Below are 23,794 nucleotides of genomic sequence, written 5' to 3'. Positions count from 1 at the left end.
GTGCTACTCAAGCGAGCTGACAGCAAAATCAAAACCTTGAAGTACCATATGGCCTCAAGCTGAGCGGCAATTTTTAATTTCTAATTAACAAGACAGAACAATAGCCAGCTTTTTAACACCAATACATAGGATGATATTGTATGTATGAACAGTTTGATACAGAGATGCGTTTAAGCTGATAAGTGAACAAATGAGAAGGCCTTCATATGGACCCATAACCTCGGTTCCCTGACCTTTGTGTTCCCGGTGATGAAACAGGGAGGCGATCCCATGCTGCTTGGTCGATGAACGTGCTGCTAAGATTCTCTGAACGATTGTGGCCTGTGTCTGGTCCACTCACCTGATATGTAATAGATTAAACCATTGTGTCAACTCATAGCAGAAAAAGAAGTATTTTGCTATTTGCTTAAAAGATGATAACAAAAGCAACTTGCTTAATAGAACTTTGTAGTATCATAATACTCAAGAGCGTAATGATCTAATAACTTACAGCTTCTAAACAAGCAGAAAGAATGGTCATCCCAGGCATCGCATCCAACCCATACTGCAGCAAGAAAGCAGATCATGTAAATTTAAATAGCAGCAGCATAATTTTTGATAACTAAGAATAATAACAGAAATGTTTTTTACTGTCTCTTGCAAAATGTTATCACCAATCTTACCTGACGTTCAACTCTAGTCCTGTAAATGAAACCCGCACAACAAAAGACTGTTGATGCCACAATTAATCTGATTGGAAAACAATTTATGTCATGATTAGTAAATAATGTAAAAAAATAAAAACTAGCACACAGTTAAACCAATTGGCCGGTTAGAAAGCGGAAAGAATAGCACCAAAGACCTCTTCTTTAAGCTAGATCACAATGCCATTATGATCATCATAGCCAACCAGTAATAAAAAACTTATTTCCCTAATGATGAAATGAAACACAAAAATGGATGATGGAGTAAATTTTAAGAGATGGAACCCATACAAAAGAGAACAAGACTCCTTATTATGCTATATCTTTCAAGGTGACCAGATAGACAGGCATAAGTCAGCAAATGCCTCATGGGAATGAGATTGAATGAGTTCAACAACAGAGAAACAAAATGCTCAATAAACTGACCAGAGCATGATTTGAACTTACACCAGAAGCACATAGGCCAAAATGCATACATTAGATCAGCTTCCCTTCAAAAAATCATAGTTGCAGATGTTTTTTTTTCTGTTTAATCTGAACCAGTAGATGCATTTATCATAGTTTACCCAGTAGAGAAAATGAACTTAGGTGCTTTTCATGCTCAGATGGGCTTTAAATAAATAAAAAGGTCAGCTCGGGTTACACTAAAACTAGATAAAATATTCAATATCTTTCAATAACTTAATTTGATCAAAAGCACGCCTATGAGTTAATAAACAACAATGATTACATCTATGGGTTTAGATTAAGGAAAAGAATGCCTGCAACTATGACCTTTTGTAAGAACCTAACAAACACACTCCTCACTCTATATATATACATTTGCTGCTGCCTACTGTATATGCAATCTAGTTGGACAATCCTAGATGCAGGTATCCACTCAATCAGGTTTATCAGTTTCATCCAGAGGAACAATACCTAACGATGAAACAAGTGACTCATGTCACAGATGATAAAGCAAAATATCAGAATAAGCTATAGTACCAAAATGTAAAATCAACATACACACAAGAGATCACACCAAATGTAGCCCATCCTCTTGTACCATCACTATTTTCTTCCTGCTTATACTCTGCAAGCAAATAGTAGGAGATAACATCAACCACTTTAACAATTAAAAGAAAATTTGAGACAGAATTAGCTAAACTTCAAAAAAGAAAATGAATCTTTAGCTGGCTGATCATGCATAAATTTATGCATAATTTATATATGTTTACATGCATGATTATGTGTGAAAAATAGTTAAGAATGCTTGTTTGTTAGAAGTCTTATTGAATTCAATCAAATAGTAAGTTGAGCAAATTAGTGTCCTTTTTGAGTTTTTAGCAAAATTGAATAAGTTTTTAAAAAATAATTTTTAAAAAGGGTCTTTTGAAAATTTTGAAAACTTTTGGACTCTTTTTGAAATTTTTCTAAAAAAAATCTGATTAGCCCTAACTATGTACTATAAATAATAGTATTGAGAGAGAGGGGGTGTCTTTCTCATATTGAATCTCACGCCCCACCCCCCTTCTCTCTCCTCTCTCTTCTCTCTCTCCCTACCGATTGCCTTCTAGTTTTCGTGTTTTGTTTCTTCTTCTTTTTTTGTGTTTTGCAGGAGGGCTCACGTTGAAAGATACAAGCGCGATAGCAAGGGGCCGTGCAAGCATTACAAAAAGAAGGCTAGAGCATGAGGAAAAGAAGCCTGCAATTTTTACCTTTCTTTAATTTTTTTTTTTTGCAAGAGGGCCATTTTATTAATTGGGTTGTAATAAGGCTATTTTAATATTTTAAGCCCTTTGCATAGGGTAACTCCTGTAATTAGTTAATTAGTCTTTTTTCTTTTCTTTTCTTAAAAGGCAATAAAGTTCATTTATGTGTGGGGTACAAAAGTGATTAAACACGTTCCCTGAGTTCGACCCAGACTTCACCACTAGTGTGAGCCAGTTTTTACAATTTGATGCATGGTTTACATGAACACTTTTATTGCAAATTATCTTTCACAAATACTTTATCAAAAAGTTGCATCAATGGCCATGACCAAAAACCACCAATTTCACTTGGTGGGCAAGGAATGCCCGACTTATCAAACCGACCAATAAATTACTCAAAGCTCAACATGGCCCATCTGGTTTAACTGCATTCTGAGCTGAAGCAACAAACTTATTTGAGGTGGCTCATTTCATACTGGAGAAGCCTATGTATGAACAAGGATTCATTTGACTTCCCCATCTATCTACTAATGGTTGGGGTAGGTCCTAATGGGCAAGTTCTGAAATCTGAAACACTCTTCCATACTATGTATCTGGTGAGACTCTTGAAGAATCCTTTCCATTCACAGTAATGTATGAAAAGTACAAAAGAAAATGACCACGATAAAGGGTATTCTAATTGAAATACAGACCAACTTTAACTTTATTCTGTAAATAACTCTTCTAAATAATTGAATTCCTGAAAAGCGTCGAACTAGATAAGGACTATAAATGCCTGGAACTTGATGCTTGTTTACCTAGAACTTTTGATACAGTCTTCAAAAGAAAAATACTAGTAGCTCTTCAAGAATGATTAAGTAGAACTTCCTAGAATGAAATTTTGTTTAGTTGCTACATGCTTAATCCATCTGTAAAAACAAAACTTCAGGCGACAATGTATCTTTACAATCATTAAATTTCCAGAGGACCAAACATTTCCTTGATGGAATCCGGAGAACTTTAACCCTCAAATCTGAACCTTTCAAACATGCAATGGTATCATTTTCTGGCTTGCAATTTTCTGTATGCAAGTTAAATTGATTATATCATGAATTCACTAGTGAGAGTAAATAAATATTGTTGAATCACATGTTCAGAGATGCATTATCATGACAAAACAGATATAAATTGTCATTATGCATATTACCAAGCAAGTCTAAAATCCTCAGGCATCTGATTTGCACGATTCACGTTCAAGTTATTTTAAAGTCATATATAAAACCATGTTGGCTCAGAACCCAGATGTGGTCGAGGAAAAACAGCATATTTTTAGGCTGAGTGATTGTTCCAAAGAGAACACCAAACTGCTAGTACTACTACATATCTCAGACACTTTAACATGAGAAAAATGGGAATGTATCTGTGAGACTATTTAAATCAACCTGTAACACACATATGTTCAATACTAATAAGCAAGAGACATGGACGTGACAGAGAAACAAACCACATGATTTCATAAGGGTGAACTCAATAGGTTCATAACCCTTGACTGGGATTGAAATGGAAACTTCATATGGAGTTCCAAGGGCTTTTTCACCTGAAAAAGGAACATAATAAATGCCTAGCACATAATAGAAGGGAGATCACATATAAAAGAAGACTCACATCTCCAGCTAACATCCAATATGGTAGGTGACAAGGTTGTAGGTGCGCTCCCAACTGCACCTGATCCAGACAGCTTAACCTCTAGACCCTTTTCTGGGTATACCTGTAGTAAGAAAACAAGACCAACCCACTGTGATCAGCAGGGCCAATGATGAATAGAAAGTAAGAATCTGCAAGTCCAAAGAACATGTAGATGTGTAATATAACTTTGAAGAGCACCTTAAATTCTGGCTTTCCCACTAGTCCAGAAAGGGCAGAGACAGCAGTAAGGTAAAGAGGAACATAAGTGTGTTCTGTTGCAAAGCTGCGAATTTTGAGAGAGCTTCTAAGTATGATAGTATATTGAAGTCTAGTTCATATGGAGATCATTTTCCAGTATTAAAAACAATAAAATCCTTCTGTATATCAGACAAAATGTATTCAGGTATTTGCTTCAGATAATGAAGAATGCAATGAAATCCAAGTTTGAGATCATATGTTTCTGCTAAGCAACAACGAACAGAATACTTATCAGCATTTTGACCTAAGATATAAGCACATGTTTCTTCATTATAAGGAACAATGAGAGATACTTTATAAGTTCCAGACCTGAATTCCTGGTGAGCTTTGTCAAACCCATACTGAGTCATTCCATTGTATACCTGTGCAACCAGGAGAGCATTAAATTATTCTGTAAAACTAGATCAATTAATAAGTTTGCAGAAAACAAGGTTCCATCAATATGACTTACAACTTCATATGACCTTGGATGAAACCCAACAGTGAAACCTTCAAATACTCGTGAACCTTTCTGACCACAGGAGAGTGCAAGCTCAACAAAGACCCTAATAAATAAGAAAATTAGACCCATCTTCCTAGAGTTTCTAGCATGTTATGACATGAAATGCAGAAAAGAAACTTGAATAGTAAAACAGGCAAAAAATATTTTCCAAATGTTGGAGAAGGATGCCCAGTATAAGGTAGGGGCATAAAAAGATACGGAAAGGATGTTAAGTGGGACAAATACAAAAATCCAATCATTTAAAGGAAGATTGCTCGCAATTCCAGTTGGGATGCATGAGACTCACTTACAGTGTTCTGAATATGCTTCTCTACTCCATTTTGTAGCACACAGCCACAAAAAGACTGTTTTTCAAGCTCCCTCCATTTAAATTTTGCTAGCTTCTTAGGCACTAACCAGCTAATTGAAATAGTACTTAGTATTTATGTTGAAACAGTAACATGTAAATATTGAAGTTGGTTTCTTTGAGACTGAGGGACCAAGGTAGATCTTCTCGTGCTACTGATCACAGTAGACTGGTTCTATCATTTGTTGATCGCCCCATACTGCTAAACATTGTTGATCAGTTATGTGTGTGTGTGTGTGTGTGTGCAAGTATTACAAGAACAAGCATGTGCAAACACAAGTGTGCATGTGCACACACAGGAAAAAAACATAAATCTGAGAAAGAAAATATCAAGGTCAGGTGACCAAACCTGCACATTGTATTGTCGTAAGATACATTGCATATACAACCATACTTGTCTGAAATAGCATAAGGCACAAGAAAATATATTCAGTTCAATAATAGATAGAGACAAAGTAAAATTTAACATTTGGAAAAGTGAAACAATACACACACACACACACACACACACACACACCTGTGCATGCCTCTGTGTTTGAACAACTTCCACATTTTATATCAACCTGAAAAACATAGAAGGATCAGGTCATGCAGTAATGCTACATAACGAACTCTAAATCTGCAAGATACAGAGATTATTAGTAACTTATTTACAAATGTCATTACAAGCATCAAATAAATGCTATTCCAACCTGAGCAGCACGACCCATTTTGTCAAAGCTATGTTCACAATGCTGCAGATCTCCACCATAATATTCCTGTAAATACAGTTGTTGATGTTAAGAAGTAGAATTTTATGATTCAAACAAGCCTTTCAAGGAACAATTTCAAAGGAAATATCAAACACTACGATGGATATAATAATCAAGTAACATAGGCATTGCCCTATGCCAATTGGATATATGAATAAGTGCTGAGATACACAAATATTTACATGATGCATAACGTGTTGTTTAATGGATCAATTCTTGGTGATTTACATGCAGAGGCAGAATCAAAGGATGGGAAATGGGAGCACTTTCCCACCTAAATGCCAATAACTCTCATATATCTCAAAACCTTTTAGATTAACATCACTGAAGCTAGTAATTTGGACTCATACTTCCCCTTTTATTATATAGATTATCAGAAAATAGTAAATATTATTTTGCTACATAATTTCCATACCTGAGACACATGTGGGGTTTTTTAGGCATCAGAAAGAAAAAAGCAAACAACCTAATCACTTTTGAAATAATTTTATGTCTACGTCCCCATATTATACAACCTAAACATTGTCAAAAAATGTAACCACCCAAAACAATTGCTCAGGTTTGACTAGCAAAATGCATACACATCCATAATTGGATTCATCTGCATTAGGGTTTGGACCTGGACCCAGTTCCAGAATGAACTTGGACTGATTTTGGGAATTCTAACCTAAATCTGAAATTGCTTAGCTCTGACCAGCTTCTCCGAAGATAAAGAAAATGGACAAAATGACTTACCTGTTAACGTGTATAAGAAATTCTAGCTTCTAAGTCGTAGTGTTTCATGGTATTGCTGAGTTGCAGGAGTTCAATGAACACTAGAGCGGATTGACTACAATTGAACCAACATACTTACTTGAACAAATTTCCACACACCACTAGAACTTGTGACAAAATAACTAGAGGTGTCATAATGTCCAAAATCCATGTAACCCTGCAAAAACATGCCATAACATAAATCACCAAAAGCAGTCTTGAGAAATTATTGCTGTAAAGAAAAATTAAGTACTGGATTATAGAAAAAAAAACAGTCCCATTTATTGGTCCTACAAGTATATTGGGATCGGAATCCACATTGAAATTGGGCATAGGTTCATGACAATTTCACTTGAATGATCATGGGCATGTGGTTCCAGTGCCAAAACCTCAACTGCTTAATAGATTAAGTGAGAAGAGACCACTGCCAGCATGTAACACAAATCTGGAAAAATTGTAAGGATTACACAAGCAATAAGCACAATTAACCTTATGCTATGCAGTTTCACAGAACAAAGACCATTATAACTTCATAAAGTAGTAGATCATGGGCTCAAATGATGGGCCTAGAACAGTACATTTTTTTCCTTTACCATCTATGTGGCAGTTGCACATGTGAAACTAACACAACCGCAGAAGAAATTATTTAACCAAATCAAAACCCAAGAAAAGCATGATCTTTTGTACCGTCTGTGATCTTTGCTCTACATCCTTGCAAAAGCGAACAGCTATATCAGAGTCCTGGGTCATGAAAACCATAAAATACATGAACCTTTGAGAATTTTTTCCTAAGCATTCATATGAAGTGTCAAGCCAACTACAGTTCAAAGTATCTGAATTGTAAGAATTAAAGCGCCAAGCAAAAGAAATTAAAAAGAAGAGATATCACCCATAACTGAACACAAATCCAGCATGAGTACTGCAGAAAAAATCATGAATTAAGCAAAAATGTAGCACAATAATGGCTATCATATCATTTGATTATACAAGGGAACTAGATATAACAGAGCAAAAATCTATAGCATGTACAGTTAAAGAATAACCAAACAACCATACATTGATTTGACAACCAACAACTAAGTACACGAGAAATTTTATAAAGAAAGACAAGCTCGGATAATAGAGGGTATAGCACATCAAAACAAATTTTTGAACTCCCTTTCTTTGTGTCCTCTGGAAGTGAGCTTCTCATATTTTTCTTCAGCACACAAAGTTGACCAATGAAGAACAAGGAAACAGATTATCTAATTGATTCAAAATAAAGTGCATGAAGAAACAGAAAACTCATCCAAAATTTTCTTAGGAGAAATAATGGGCTGTTGACAAAGTATAAATAATACAGGCATCAGCAATAGTATTGAAACTTCAAAAATGTTGTTCAATGATAACATACATGCAAAGATCATAAAGAAATTCTGTTCATATAACAGCTTAAGAATGAGAAATTGTATCATCTGCCCACAATATATTCTAACATTAAGTGCAGCAGATATATGGCACTAGCTTCCAGTCATAAAGATGCCCTTACCAACCTTACCATGAGAAGGTGGCACAATAGCTGTTTTGGCTACATAAGCCATTACTAAAGCCATTGAAAATCTCTAGCATTCATCGACCAGCTTGACATGAATACTAGATCAGAAATCTAATCCTTTTGTGCTTACTTATATAACTGGAACAAAATTACATAAAGTATGTGCAATGCAGATGAGGTCTGTAAACCAAACATAATGAAACTAGTACTTCATCTCAACAGTATTGAAATCTTTTCAAATTGTTCAACTGTTTACAGTTCTAGTTATTACCAAAGATATTTTATTTTCTGAAGATCAATATATTCTCACTGAAAGACTGTGCTGCATGCATCACTAGTCATATTGTGATGTGATAAAAAAGGAAATAGAATTTGGGTATCACAAACCACAAAGGCAATTAAGTTGGACTTCAGTGTAGCCAGCAAAAACTAATACACTGCATAAGAACCACAAAAGAGTAAGAGCAACGGGTTCCATAAATTACCTTCCCTGAATACTCAAATGTGTGACCAATCCAATCTGTCTGAAAAGTAGTTCAGAAGCAACATGTTTATTGGGACTGCTAAGTTTTAATCCAAGAAGTAAAACAAGTGTTGCTTGTAAGCGTATTAAAGGATACAAAATCAAGAAGGTGGCTGCTACTATCAATGACATAACAACTGGAGCTTGGTGCCACAACGGATTCAACCCTAGAAATCTGTAGAAAAGCTGCAGTCCAACACCTAAAACAAGTGTAAGAAATAAGAGAGAAAGTAGGCCAATACACAACCAAAAGGCAAAAAACAAATGAGAAAACCAATTTCCATGAAATATTGAGATATTAACTAACAGAGCATATCTTAATATCAGAACTGGAGCACAAATATATCCGATACAGCTCTCAGAAACATAACACAAAAGAAACACGGAATAAGATTGAAAGCTTACCTATAAGGAAAGGTAACGATGGCCAGTTGAATTTTTTCATAATTGAAAGCTTCCACCATGAATAATTTCTGCCACATTTACAAAGAGCGAGCTTACTAAGGCATACAACAAGACCCAATAACACAGATTACACAGCCTATAGCACAAATAGACAATGATTTACATAACAACACCACCTTTTGAGATAAAACCTAAATCCTAAACCTTAAAATTTGTGGTTCCATCTACAATCAACAAAAATGAATGCAAATAGCGAACCCTGAACGTGGTCTAACACATCCACATGCATGCATTAGAAAATTAACAAACATTTTTGTAGAGTGAAACTCAAAGCAATTCCAGAGTGAAATTCATCTCTGATTTCTGTAAATTGGTTGCAAAAATAGCTCCTGGAAACAATTCAGCAAAAAAAAAGCGTATTTTTTTAAATTTCTAACGTTTCTTTTGTAGAGCATTTTCTTCGGAACTAAATGAAACCAATCATCCAAATGTATACAAAAAAAAAAGCCACAACAAGAACATAAATTCCGTAAATTTTAAGAAATTGTGAAAATGGTACTGGGTCGATTAGATGGGTATAATTAAATCAATTCCCATGCGACCCCTTTAACAAAAAGACGTTCTTGCGCCATTTTCGTATCAAAAGGTGTACGGAGTGTCATATTGATCAAACGAAATGTGGCATTTACTGAAGAAATTCTTTGCCAAAAATTGAAGAGGAAGAGTAGAAAAAATGAAGAAAACTACCTGGGATTAAATGGAGAGGAATGCGGCGAAATGAGGATAACAGAGGAAATTAAAGAATGCATATAGTACTATTGCAGAGAGAGATCCACGAAAAAATGGGAGACTGGAGAAACGAAAGCAAATATCAGACGAAATTCGAGACCCTGAACGACGCTCTTCACTCGAGCCCCGCAAGCGAACGAACAAGAGAGAGAGAGAGAGACGTGAATATCAAAACTGGTCGTAAAACGTTTTTTCAATAAAACTCTGAAAACTGAACAAATGAAGCCCCTTTTTTTGTGTCAGAGTGGAACGTCCTATGGCATTTTTGGGAATGTTTGATGGCTTGTCCAAATTGAACGGAATGATCTGTTCTGTAGTACTGAAAACAGTATTTGTTTTGACTGGACAAGAAACTGTACTCTTTGTGTTAAAGGTTTGTTTTATTTCAACATGGACACATAGATAATGGGTCGGATAACTTCAGATCATTAGACTTCCATGCAACCATATGAGTTTTATTATGAATTTTAGCTCCGAATGTGGATTTCAGATTTGATCTAAAAAATAGAAAAATATTTAAAATTTAGGTAATTTAAGAAAAATTGAGAATTAATATTATATATATATATATAAAAATTATTTATTTGGTGTCAAATTGGATCTAATTATAAATGTTTATCAAAAAATTATGGATTTTAGCCCAAAATATGGATATCAAACTAGATTCAAGTACAAAAACTTGTTTGATTTTTGGGTAATTTGAGAAAAAACCTTAATTTACAAGAAAAATAAACCATAAATAAAAAAAATCTTAAATTATAACACAAACAAAGCATAAATAAACCAAAAAACCTAATCTACAAGAAAAATAAAACACAAATAAACAAACAACCTAATTTACAAGAAAAATAAAACAAAAACATAAATTACAAGAAAAATAAAGCATAAACAAATCAGAAAACCCTAAACTACAAGAAAAATAAAGCATAAATGAACTAAAAAACCCTAAATTACAAGAAAACTAAAGCATAAATAAACAAAAAACCTTAAAGCATAAGAAAAATAATGCATAAATAAACCAAAAAACCTAAATTACAAGAAAAATAAAGCATACATAAACAAAAAAAATCCTAAACTACAAGAAAAATAAAGTATAAATAAACAAAAAAAAACTAATCTACAGGAAAAATAAATCATAAATAAACTAAAAACCCTTAACTACAAGAAAAATAAGCTATAAAATTAAATATAAAAAACCCTAATTCAAACCCTAATAAAAAAAATCAAAGAAAAACAATACTAATCAAATACAAGAAAATCCATAATCAAATTAACTATAAGAATCTCTTATTGAAAAAATTTGATTCAAGACCTAATAAAAAATAAAAAGCTAAAAGAAATCCTTAATTAGAAAAGAAGAAGGGGAGAGAGAGAGGAACAAAGAAAGAAAAGAAAAAGAAAAATTAAGAGAGAGGAACGAAGAAAAAGGGAAAAAAAGGACAAAACGGAGAGAGAGAGAGAGAGGAATGAAGAAGAGAGAGGGAGATCAGGCCTTCCGCCTTGTTGCTGGCCTCCTACCTCTTGCCCCATCGCTGCAAAGGGAAGGGAGAGAGTTGGGGATAGAATGCCACCTTTTGCCTATTTTTTTTTAAAACACGGTCCTCTCATCCCTTCTGTCCCTGTTCGTTTAGTAACGGGGGGTGAAACAATGAATAGTCATTCAAAGGACTCAGTGAGTGCGTGTTCCATGCGTCTGTCGCATTAGTTGTTTGTTCATCGCAGAGTCCTGTGCAATGCACAAAATACACGATAAAACTCATGATATTTAAACAACTGTCAATTCATTCCCGCATTAGCTCAAGCTCGATGTCAGGGCCTTCTTCTCAAACAACTGGTATTTTTTTTAATACGATCTCTATCTCAATGTGTATCAATGTTAACCATTATTTGGCCACCAAATTGACTTTAAAGAATTACCATATCCGAGAATCTCAATTCATTCCTATTTTGCATACCTACAACCTGATGGGTTTCATTGATGACAACAAACCTGCTCCTTCTAAGTTTTTACAAAACTCCATGGATTTGAATCCTGATTATATGGAGTGGTTAAAGTATGATCAACTTATTTTAATCTAGATCATATATTCTTTAACTGAGTTCGTTCATGGTCAAATCATGGGTCTCCAGTCTCCTTATGTTGTGTAGTTAACTTTAAAGAGATCTTATGTTGCTCAAACTAGATCGTGTATCATACAACTTAAGTCACAATTGCAAGATTTAAAGAAAGAAAGTAAATCTATCAATGAATATTTTTAGCATGCTAGAGCCATTGTGCATAAACTAATTGTGGCTTCTAAGCTTGTTGATGAAAAAGACATGATCTTCCAAATTTTGAGAGGTTTACCTAACAAATACTTGGTATTTAAGACATCTATAGAAACTCAAAAAGAGTATATCACTTTGGAGGAGTTACATAACTTACTATAGGTTCATGAAACTCTGATAAAAGAGTCTGATGTTGTTTAATGAAGCTCATATAAAAGAGTCTGATGATGTTACCTATAATATTTCTGGATCATCTGCCAACTTCTTTGTCAGACAACATAACTGTATTCAAAGATTCTGCAAAGATAAACAACATAACTCCACCACCAATAACGAGTACGAGTACTCCTCCAAGCTTTTACACGATTACGATTTTACACGCACTTGGTTAGGAATTGCAAAAGCGCTTCACCTCTTTTTTAAATTTTGAATGGCACATTTCCCGATGTACCGAAAACAAACTTAGCTTGATTACCAAGCTTTGATACCATGAAAGAAGATGAGCGTCTAGATTACCAACAATGAACACTTCAAAGAGCTCCAACCAAAGTATCGAAGAAGAACACTCACAAGAACCAAGAAAGGTTCGTACACAAAATACCCAAAAAGGGTATTCAACTAAGTAACAGGGACTCAATAAAGCAGGTGCCGCACCCACGTCGACGAGATGCGACGCGGGTGCGCGTGCGGCACCGGGTGCTGTCAACACGACTCTGGGTGCGGTCAATGCACCTAGGGTCATTTTCATCCACATTTCGAACATTAAAAAAGAAGAAAACCCCGATGAAAAGGAGTGATTAGGGCAATTTTTTTTTGCCCAAATCACTCCTCTCCTCTCCTCTCCTCTCCCACGCAGCTCAGCTCGAGCCCTCTCCTCCCAATGCCACCTCCTAAGCTCCTCCTCTCCCTCATTGCAGGTACGTCCCTCTCACTCTCTACTTGTGTCGGCAGAGGAGGGGCCGAGCCCCCCCTGCACCCTCTCGCTCTAAAGGTGGTTCGGCAAGGGAGGGGCCGAGCCCCCCCCTGCTCCCTCTGATTTCGGCAGGGGAGGTGTTGATCCCCCCCTGCTCCCTTTGATTTCGGTAGGGGAGGGGTCGAGCCCCCCCTCTCGCTCTCTTGTTGGGTCGACAGGGGAGGGGAGGGGAGGGGAGGGGCTGGGCCCCCCTTGCTCCCTCTGTTTTCGGCAGGGGAGGGGCCAAGCCCCCCCTCTCGCTCTCTTGTTGGGTCTGCAAGGGAGGGGCTGAGCCCCCCCTGCTCCCTTTGTTTTTGGCAGGGGAGGGGCTGAGCCCCTCCCTTTTTTCGGCAGGGAAGGGGCCAAGCCTCCCACCCTGCTCCTTTTGATTTCAGGGTAGGGGCCGAGCCCCCCCCCCCCCCCCCTCTCGCTCTCTTGTTGGGTCAGCAGGGGAGGGGCTGAGCCCCCGCCCCCCCTGCTCTCTCTATTTTCGGCAGGGGAGGGGCTCGGGAGAGGAGAGAGGAGTGATTTTCAAAATAAGATCAGCATTGACATCTTGCTCACCAACATCTCAGTAATGACGAGTTGGGTGGTTCGGAAATCGCATATCTGAAGAAACCTTGTTGTTTCTTCACATGGAATTCACAGATTCTTACAAACAAACCGGCCCTTATTGCTTCTCCCCCGATTCGTGCTTCCTCGCTATCGCTGTCGATTATCGGCTAGTTATCCGAGATGTTCTCTCTCTCAAGGTACCCTTTTTTCCTCTTTAAACATGGTTTTCTTCAACAAATTGGAACTTATCACTGCTTATTTGTTGCTTATGTGCATATACACGATTACCCAAATCACCATGTTAGCATTTTTGGCACTTTAATCTTGATGGCAATGTGAAGATTTTTTTTTCTTTTGGGCTCCCTCTGCTAGAACCAAGTGATCGTGTATATGGTTTTATAGTTTTCGAGATTGCTTTTAATATTTGTGTAAACCTTGTAAGCACCGGAAGGTAAGAAACAGAGCAAGTGAGATTTTATAGATACTCGTCGAAGTTAATTGGGGTAATTCCACTATTGGTTTGATGTTGTTTTGTTTCTTATATTATTGTTTTTTTGGGACTTGGATTTGATGGTTGTTGCAATTTGAAAGAGATATATAGATGTGGAAAAGAGCAATATGCGTAAAAATCCGGTATAATTCATGTCTCACTAAAAGAACATAGACCAGTAAGCTACTTCCATTACATCATAAGACATATTGCATTGTCTGTAACTCAGTAAGGAAGATTTCAGCTGCATGCATGATGAATGATATTACGACAATGTTAACTGTTAAATGTTAAATTGTTAAAACGTCAAAATTATATATATATATATTACATTTTTGCCCCTGACGCACCCCCGCACCCGGGTTTTTTGGAAGTGCCGCATCCCCGCACCCGCACCCATGTGACATAGGTATTCAACAACAAGAGAACAAAAATGATTTTATTGATTGTGAATCACACACAAATCATACATACAAGAGAGGAGAATGCCCCATATTTATATACACAAGAGGAGCAAGAAAATGAGAGAGTTGTTGGTAGCCCAACCACTCTTTTGTATTTGACTTAGTCAACTGTTGACTAGTCAAATACAACCTAAAAGTGTCCACAACAACAACAACAACAACAACAACTACGCCTTCATCCCAAAACAATTGGGGTCGGCGATATGAACCAAAAAAGAAAATAATTTTGGGTCTTCCACATGAATCCTTCTCCTCCAATCATTTCTATCCAATGCCATGTCCTCAGTGAGGTTCAAAGCATTCATATCCTTTCCTATCACCTCCATCCATGTCTTCCTAGGCCTACCCCGACCTCTTTTAACTAATATATTTTCCCATTTCTCCATCCTTCTAACTGGAGCATCATTAGGCCTTCGCCGAATATGTCCAAACCACCGTAAATGATTCTCTCTCATCTTATTTTCAATGGGTGCAACACCTACCTTCTTACGTATCTCATCGTTCTGAATCTTATCTTTTATTGTATTCCCACACATCCATCTCAGCATACGCATCTCAGCTACACTCATTTTTTGAATATGATGTCTCTTGGCAGCCCAACATTCCGTACCATATAGTAAAGCGGGCCTAATAGTCATCCTATAAAACTTTCCCTTCAACCGCAATGGCATTCTACGATCGCACAATACTCCAGTTGCACTTTTCCATTTCATCCACCCAACATTTATCCTATGATTTACATCTCCATCAATTTCTCCATATTGTTGAATAATAGATCCAAAATATTTGAAACAATCATCCACCGGTATTTCTTGCTCACCAAGCTTCACTACACTCCCATCACTACTTCGTTGCTTACTAAACCGACATTCCATGTATTCTGTCTTACTCTTACTCAACTTAAAACCTCTTGCTTCCAATGCTTGTCTCCATAATTCTAACTTAGCATTAACCCCAGCTCTAGACTCATCAATCAAAACAATATCATCAGCAAACAACATACACAAGTGCGGACATTGGTTACTACTCCTTCATACATATCCTTAATTATACTAATGTACTCGAAAGAAACACCTTTCTTCATCATTGTCCACCAGAGAACGTCCCTAGGTACTCTATCGTATGCCTTCTCCAAATCAATAAAAACCATATGCAAATCTTTGTTTCTCTCTCTATTTCTCTCAATAAGTTGTCTAAGAAGATGTATAGCTTCCATAGTTGATCTTCCAGGCATAAAACCAAATTGATTCTCCGATATCATGACAATCTTCCTCAACCTAGACTCAATCACCCTCTCCCAAAGTTTTATAGTATGACTCATGAGTTTTATACCACGATAGTTTGTGCAATCTAAAAATAAAATAAAATTATACATTATTTAACAGGCACCACAAATTCATGCGGTAATAGTTGGAAGTGATATGAATGCACAAACCAAATTTGAAACACGGGGCTTTGTGTCAGAGAAGAGGCTTCAAGATCATGTGATTTTTGTTAATAAAACACTATTGGTTATCCCCTATTTGGCTGCAATAGATGTTCTTGTACAGAACTCTCAGGTACGGGTTCTTTGTACTTGGTCTTTCTTTATAGCTCTTCAAGTTTATGGTCATGGACAAAATTTGTTTCTTAACGTGAATGCTAACTTCTCCCATCTCCTGTAAATTACTTCTGCACATTGGTATTTGTTGCGGTTTGTGAAAGATGTTGGCCTTGTTTATTGTTGATGATCCCTATAACAGGGCCTTTTTGCAACTATATTTAGTGATTTTAGACTTAAGAATATTGTTTATGAGGATCCTGCTATCCATGCATCAACATTAAAGTTGGCAAACCTGTTTTCAAGCTTGGGAGGAAGTGGCATTGATAGTGCTTCTAAGAATTACAAAGCAGTTACGGTTCCACTATCTTCAACCTTGATTTCTAAAATGATTCTGGTCTCTACCTTCAAGTCTTGTCTCTTTGTGCTTCTAAGTAATAGAAGGAAATGTATTAAAAGGCCACATTACTGATTAAGGGCATAGAGATATAGAAAGTGTAACTTTGGAGTTGCCTAATTCCTATTTGCATTTTAATACATTTCTCTTGTATGAATCACACACAAATCATACATACAAGAGAGGAGAATGCCCCATATTTATATACACAAGAGGAGCAAGAAAATGAGAGAGTTGTTGGTAGCCCAACCACTCTTTTGTATTTGACTTAGTCAACTGTTGACTAGTCAAATACAACCTAAAAGTGTCCACAACAACAACAACAACAACTACTACGCCTTCATCTTAAAACAATTGGGGTCGGCGATATGAACCAAAAAAGAAAATCATTTTGGGTCTTCCACATGAATCCTTCTTCTCCAATCATTTCTATCCAATGCCATGTCCTCGGTGAGGTTCAAAGCATTCATATCCTTTCCTATCACCTCCATCCATGTCTTTCTAGGCCTACCCCGACCTCTTTTAACTAATATATTTTCCCATTTCTCCATCCTTCTAACTGGAGCATCATTAGGCCTTCGCCGAATATGTCCAAACCACCGTAAATGATTCTCTCTCATCTTATTTTCAATGGGTGCAACACCTACCTTCTTACATATCTCATCGTTCTGAATCTTATCTTTTATTGTATTCCCACACATCCATCTCAGCATACGCATCTCAGCTACACTCATTTTTTGAATATGATGTCTCTTGGCAGCCCAACATTCCGTACCATATAGTAAAGCGGGCCTAATAGTCGTCCTATAAAACTTTCCCTTCAACCGCAATGGCATTCTACGATCGCACAATACTCCAGTTGCACTTTTCCATTTCATCCACCCAACATTTATCCTATGATTTACATCTCCATCAATTTCTCCATATTGTTGAATAATAGATCCAAAATATTTGAAACAATCATCCACCGGTATTTCTTGCTCACCAAGCTTCACTACACTCCCATCACTACTTCGTTGCTTACTAAACCGACATTCCATGTATTCTGTCTTACTCTTACTCAACTTAAAACCTCTTGCTTCCAATGCTTGTCTCCATAATTCTAACTTAGCATTAACCCCAGCTCTAGACTCATCAATCAAAACAATATCATCAGCAAACAACATACACAAGTGCGGACATTGGTTACTACTCCTTCATACATATCCTTAATTATACTAATGTACTCGAAAGAAACACCTTTCTTCATCATTGTCCACCAGAGAACGTCCCTAGGTACTCTATCGTATGCCTTCTCCAAATCAATAAAAACCATATGCAAATCTTTGTTTCTCTCTCTATTTCTCTCAATAAGTTGTCTAAGAAGATGTATAGCTTCCATAGTTGATCTTCCAGGCATAAAACCAAATTGATTCTCCGATATCATGACAATCTTCCTCAACCTAGACTCAATCACCCTCTCCCAAAGTTTTATAGTATGACTCATGAGTTTTATACCACGATAGTTTGTGCAATCTAAAAATAAAATAAAATTATACATTATTTAACAGGCACCACCAATTCATGCGGTAATAGTTGGAAGTGATATGAATGCACAGACCAAATTTGAAACACGGGGCTTTGTGTCAGAGAAGAGGCTTCAAGATCATGTGATTTTTGTTAATAAAACACTATTGGTTATCCCCTATTTGGCTGCAATAGATGTTCTTGTACAGAACTCTCAGGTACAGGTTCTTTGTACTTGGTCTTTCTTTATAGCTCTTCAAGTTTATGGTCATGGACAAAATTTGTTTCTTAACGTGAATGCTAACTTCTCCCATCTCCTGTAAATTACTTCTGCACATTGGTATTTGTTGCGGTTTGTGAAAGATGTTGGCCTTGTTTATTGTTGATGATCCCTATAACAGGGCCTTTTTGCAACTATATTTAGTGATTTTAGACTTAAGAATATTGTTTATGAGGATCCTGCTATCCATGCATCAACATTAAAGTTGGCAAACCTGTTTTCAAGCTTGGGAGGAAGTGGCATTGATAGTGCTTCTAAGAATTACAAAGCAGTTACGGTTCCACTATCTTCAACCTTGATTTCTAAAATGATTCTGGTCTCTACCTTCAAGTCTTGTCTCTTTGTGCTTCTAAGTAATAGAAGGAAATGTATTAAAAGGCCACATTACTGATTAAGGGCATAGAGATATAGAAAGTGTAACTTTGGAGTTGCCTAATTCCTATTTACATATTTCATCACTTGACACTCAAAGAGTCAGCCCAAAGGTGCTGACAACAATGCATTAATTTTTAAAAACTCGATAACACTATATTGCTGTTATTTTATCATTACTCTTGTTTTCATCATAGGCCCGGGGAGAATGCTTTGGGAGGATTACTATTGAAGCAATGTAATTTCAACTTCCATTGTTGGTGAGTCTTTTCACTGCATTCCTGAATTACTTTATTTTGGACTTCAGCTGAAATGGGGGATGGTGAGGGAGTCTTTCACTTGTTGCTTTGCTGATAATTTTTGTGTATGAATATAGATTTAGTTGTGTGAGCACCAATGTTGACTTGCATTTTGACTGGTACAGTTGGTTGTGTTATAGAATACGTTGTTTTGAAGCATGTTTCTTAAGGTGACCTGACGTGAAGGTGGTGCTGGACATGCTGAATGTGTTTTAATATTTTCTTGTAGAATTTGTTATCTTTGTGGATTTGTTTATTTTCTTTTAGATGGTATTGAGTCTTAACTTAAAAATGTATAAATGTGTACTTGTGTTTTATGCATAGTCACAAATATCGGTATCAACTATATCTCGGCGAGGCTATTTCTTGCGATATTATAGGTTTGGTGATAAATCTTGGGAAAATCTTTGGGCTTACAAAATAAAAAAAAATAAAAAAAAAGAAAATATCATGGTTAGACATTTAAAATGTAAAAAATAAATAAACAGTAAAACTAATTGATAATATCACAAGAATATCGCTATATTCTCGTGATATTTTACCTATATTATCGTTTGTTGAATTTACGACAATAATATCATGATATTTTGAAAATATCGCCGATATCTGTGACTATGGTTTTATATGATTGGAATGTTGGTCCATATCCATATATGTGCCTCTTCCCAGGCAACATAGCAGTTGAGTAGTACAACAACCCTTTTGCAAGCAAATTGACATATGATGAATGTGTACCTGTTGATCCCTAAGATCTAAGTACTTCACATTGCTCTTATCAATGGGCATAATGGATATGACAGTGACACACTTTTTCTGTACTTTTGTATCCCTATTCATACTCAAATCTTTTTGCTGCTATGCTCACTGATTTGCATTAATGTTTTAAACACATCGTTGCTTGACAGTTTTGTTGTTTTTATGGAATATGGTTGTTTGACATTTCCTCACATGAAGATGATCCACCCCTTCTCTAAAGTTTAATATGTGTAGGTTGAATAGTCACCTGGGCAAACATTTTTCTAGGATATGATGTCAAGTTGTGATGGTTATGCATCCATTCCACACGTTATGGATCCGACCCATTCTTATAATGGGCGACTGTTCTTGTTTGTTATTAAAAGCATTTTCAGTTCCTTTTATACCCTTAATGTTTACTTTTATTATTGCAAAGGGTATTTGTGGCATATAGAATACTGTGATAATTTCTAATATATAATCAGAAACATGTTACGATTTCCCACATCAGGAATTGTGGAACTTCAAGGGTCCTTCACTTCTCTTTTTTCTTCTTGTATGCTGGTTTTGGTGTAGATTACATGAGCTCTAATATTCCTATTCTATGAAATGAAGCTCACACGTTGGACTCACTATGCTCATTATTAGGTCAACTCTATGACCTGAACTCAGCCAAGTCGTTCATCAGCTTTAAACAAGCATAGTTATTTGAGTGGGAAAACTCTGCTGAGTCTGGTTGAATCATCCAACTGGAGCTGACTTTTAGTCAATAGTGACATTTTTGTCTTTCCAATAATTGACGGAGCTGCCTCTATTTTGTTCCCAATACTTTTGGCTAGAGCCTGTATATGTGTTTGTTCCCAAAGCAGGTTATATGTCCCCCCCCCCCCCCCCCCCGAAACAGGGGAGTTAGCTACATCTCATGTTCAGGGGTCCCAAAAAGCACCACATATGTAAGCATGTGCGTCTCGTATGCCCATGTTTGTCAGCATTAATTAGTGTTGGAGTTTGATGCGATTGCAAAGACTTAAGTACCCTCTCCTCCATTGGTGCAAAAAAACAATGACGATTCTTGAAAAGGACTGGTTGTAAAGACTTAAGTGCCCCGAAGATGATTATTTAAGACCTAGTCTCTTCACTGTAGGATTATCCGAGAAAGAAATCTCCCCTGAAGGAGGCCATGAACATCAACCCTCTCACTCTCTCTCTCCCTTCTCTTTCTGCTTCTGTGCACATCCAACAGAAGATCCCACATTGCTCCATCAAGCATCGACTGACTTGCACATTGACTGTTGTGGAGCATGATTCAAAGTTTTTACCCTTACAGGAGGAGGGTTTGGGGGCTCCTCCCAGCGTGGGTAGCATCATTCAACTAAATGAGTTGTAGATCCTGATTCAGATTTTTTATCCTTACAAGAGAGGGGTCTGAGGGCTCCTCCCAGCGTGGGTAACATCATTCAACTTGAAGAGTTGTGGAGTTTGATTCAGAGTTTTTACCCTTACAGAAAGGAGGGTTTGGGGGCTCCTCCCAGCGTGGATAGCATCGTTCAACTTGATTCGTTGTGGAGCCTGATTCAGAGTTTTTGCCCTTATAGGAGGAGGGTTTGGGGGCTCCTCCCAGCGTGGATAACATCGTTCAACTTGATTCATTGTGGAGTCTGATTCAGAGTTTTTGCCCTTACAGGAGGGGGGTTTGGGGGCTCCTCCCAGCGTGGGTAGCATTGTTCAACTTGATTCGTTGTGGAGCCTGATTTAGAGTTTTTGCCCTTACAGAAGGGGGGTCCGGGGGCTCCTCTGGCACGAGTCTCGGGTGTCGTGGTCAAAAAATGCACAGAGTGTCGTGGTGAGAAAGACATATGTTTGTTCCAAGCAAGGTTGGAAGAAATTAATGGAAAATCCAACAAGGAGCATGCTAGAATCAAGATGTGGATGTCAAGCGAGAATGGTGTTGTGCAACTCAAATAACACAGAATAATAGGGGTCTGGTTTTTAGTTAAAATGGAGAATGAAATGACAATAGACTGGCAAGTCTGTCCTAATTCAGGTAGCGATTTACAATGATTTGTTTACTGAATAACACTACAAATCGCTATAGTGATTTGCGAAAGACACTACAAATTGCTATAGTGAGATCCAACAACACTATAAATCGCTGTGGGACTCGTTGGATACCCAAAAACACTATAAATTGCTATAGTGATTTGTGGAAGACACTACAAATCGTTGTTGAAAAGCCAGATAACACTATAAATCGTCGTGGGGCTCGTTAAAGACCCAAAAACACTATATATTGCTATAGTAATTTTTGGAAGACACTACAAATCGCTGTTGAAAAACCGGATAACACTATAAATCGTTGTGGGGCTCGTTGAAGACCCCAAAAAACTATAAATCGCTATAGTGATTTGCGGAAGACACTACAAATCGCTGTTGAAAAGCCGAATAACACTATAAATCGATGTGGGGCTCGTTAAAGACCCAAAAATACTATAAATCGCTATAGTGATTTGCGGAAGATACTACAAATCGCTATTGAAAAGCCGGATAACACTATAAATCGTTGTGAGGCTCGTTGGAGACTCAAAAACACTATAAATCGCTATAGTGATTTGCGAAAGACACTACAAATCGCTGTTGAAAAGCCGGGTAACACTATAAATCGTTGTGGGGCTCGTTGGAGACCCGAAAATACTACAAATCGTTATAGGAAAGCCCGATAATACTACAAATCGCTATTGGGATCCGCGCCGGGGGAACCCCCGGACCCCTTTCCTGTAAGGGCAAAAACTCTAAATCAGACTCCACAACTCATCAAGTTGAATGATGTTACCCACGCTGGGAGGAGCCCCCAAACCCTTTTCTATAAGGGCAAAAACTATGAATCAGGCTCCACAACTCATCAAGTTGAACGATGCTACAGTCAGTGTGCAGGTCAGTTGGTGTTTGATGGAGCAATGTAGGATCGTCTGTTGGATGTGCACAGAAGTAGAGAGAAAAGGGAGAGAGAGTGAGAGGGTTGATGTTCATGGCCTTCTCCAGAGAGAACTCTTTGCCTCCCTTGATTTCTTCTCTAGAGAGAGAGAGAGAGTTTTATAGTGTTTTACGGAGAAAGAAGAAGAAGACTTTAAAGAGTCAACATCATCATCGACTTTCTGGATGGAGGACATGTTTGTCCTTTTTTTGAACTGTTTGTTTTTTCTTTTTTGAATGAAGGACATTTTTGTCATTTTCTCAAACCATCGCTTTATGAGAAAAATAACAAGAAAGGGTACTGAAGTATTTGCAACCACACCAGACTCCAATGCTAAGTGATGTCAACATACACGGGAATACGAGCCCCATGTGCTTGTATACGTGGTGCTCATTCAGACCCCCAAACACAGACGTGGGATTCAGTGAATCATCAGGGGAGAACATACACCACCCTCTCGTTTGTTCCTGGCCATGAACGTTCTGAAAGTTGGGTGTGCATTTTCACCATGTCGACGGTAATCTCTTTTAGAAGTGCTTGGTGAGATTTTTATCCTGCATGAAGGCTTTGGCAAGGAAACACCTTTTGCCCTCTTGTTTAATTCTGGTTGGTGAAATCCTTTGCATTCTTCTTCACAGTATCATCCTCTTGGTGTAGTGCTCTACACCCTGCTCCTATATGTTGATGATGTTCTCCTATTTGGTTTTTATGTTGAACCTAAATTTTGAAGAATGTGGCTTACTATTCAAACCTCTGAAGACAGTCTGGCTTCAGAATAAACCATTCCAAACGTTAAATGGTGTCATTCAATGCTGTTAAGGATAATAAAAGACTCATCCTAGGCATTTTCAGTAGCATGGAAGGCAAACTTCCTTGCAGGTACCTTAGTGTCCATTCAAGAGACCTTCCATTGTATCCTTATAGAGAAATGCAGAGGATAGCATATAGAGGATGTTATCCTCATGGAAGACTAGATATCTCTCTTTTCCCAGTCCTCATGAGACTATCTTATACATGATTTCTCTGCCTTCCAAAAAAATCTTAGATCAGACCATATCTTAGTT

At 37.2% G+C, this 23,794-nt stretch overlaps 1 protein-coding gene across 1 annotated transcript; it reads right to left on the bottom strand.

The window, feature by feature from the left end:
- Window positions 1–88: 88 nt before the first annotated feature.
- LOC149827029 (uncharacterized) lies at window positions 89–9,177 on the bottom strand. Its single transcript, XM_090018414.1, has 18 exons — window positions 9,113–9,177; window positions 8,805–8,893; window positions 8,670–8,708; window positions 7,302–7,391; window positions 6,945–6,995; window positions 6,751–6,828; window positions 5,838–5,903; window positions 5,663–5,708; window positions 5,495–5,543; window positions 4,749–4,842; window positions 4,607–4,659; window positions 4,238–4,322; window positions 4,019–4,121; window positions 3,858–3,950; window positions 1,689–1,755; window positions 663–729; window positions 491–544; window positions 89–340 (listed from the first exon to the last, which is right to left on the bottom strand). Exons 1-18 carry the CDS (start codon window positions 9,150–9,152, stop codon window positions 203–205), a joined length of 1,302 nt encoding a protein of 433 aa, XP_089874540.1. The 5' UTR covers window positions 9,153–9,177; the 3' UTR covers window positions 89–202.
- Between the last annotated feature and the right edge of the window lie 14,617 nt (window positions 9,178–23,794).

The sequence above is a fragment of the Nuphar pumila genome, chromosome 10 (assembly GCF_984573655.1).
Source record: "Nuphar pumila chromosome 10, dmNupPumi1.hap1.1, whole genome shotgun sequence".
Lineage (NCBI taxonomy): Eukaryota > Viridiplantae > Streptophyta > Magnoliopsida > Nymphaeales > Nymphaeaceae > Nuphar > Nuphar pumila.
The sequence above is the reverse complement of the archived record's forward strand: the minus strand, read 5'-3'. Positions and strand labels throughout refer to the sequence as shown.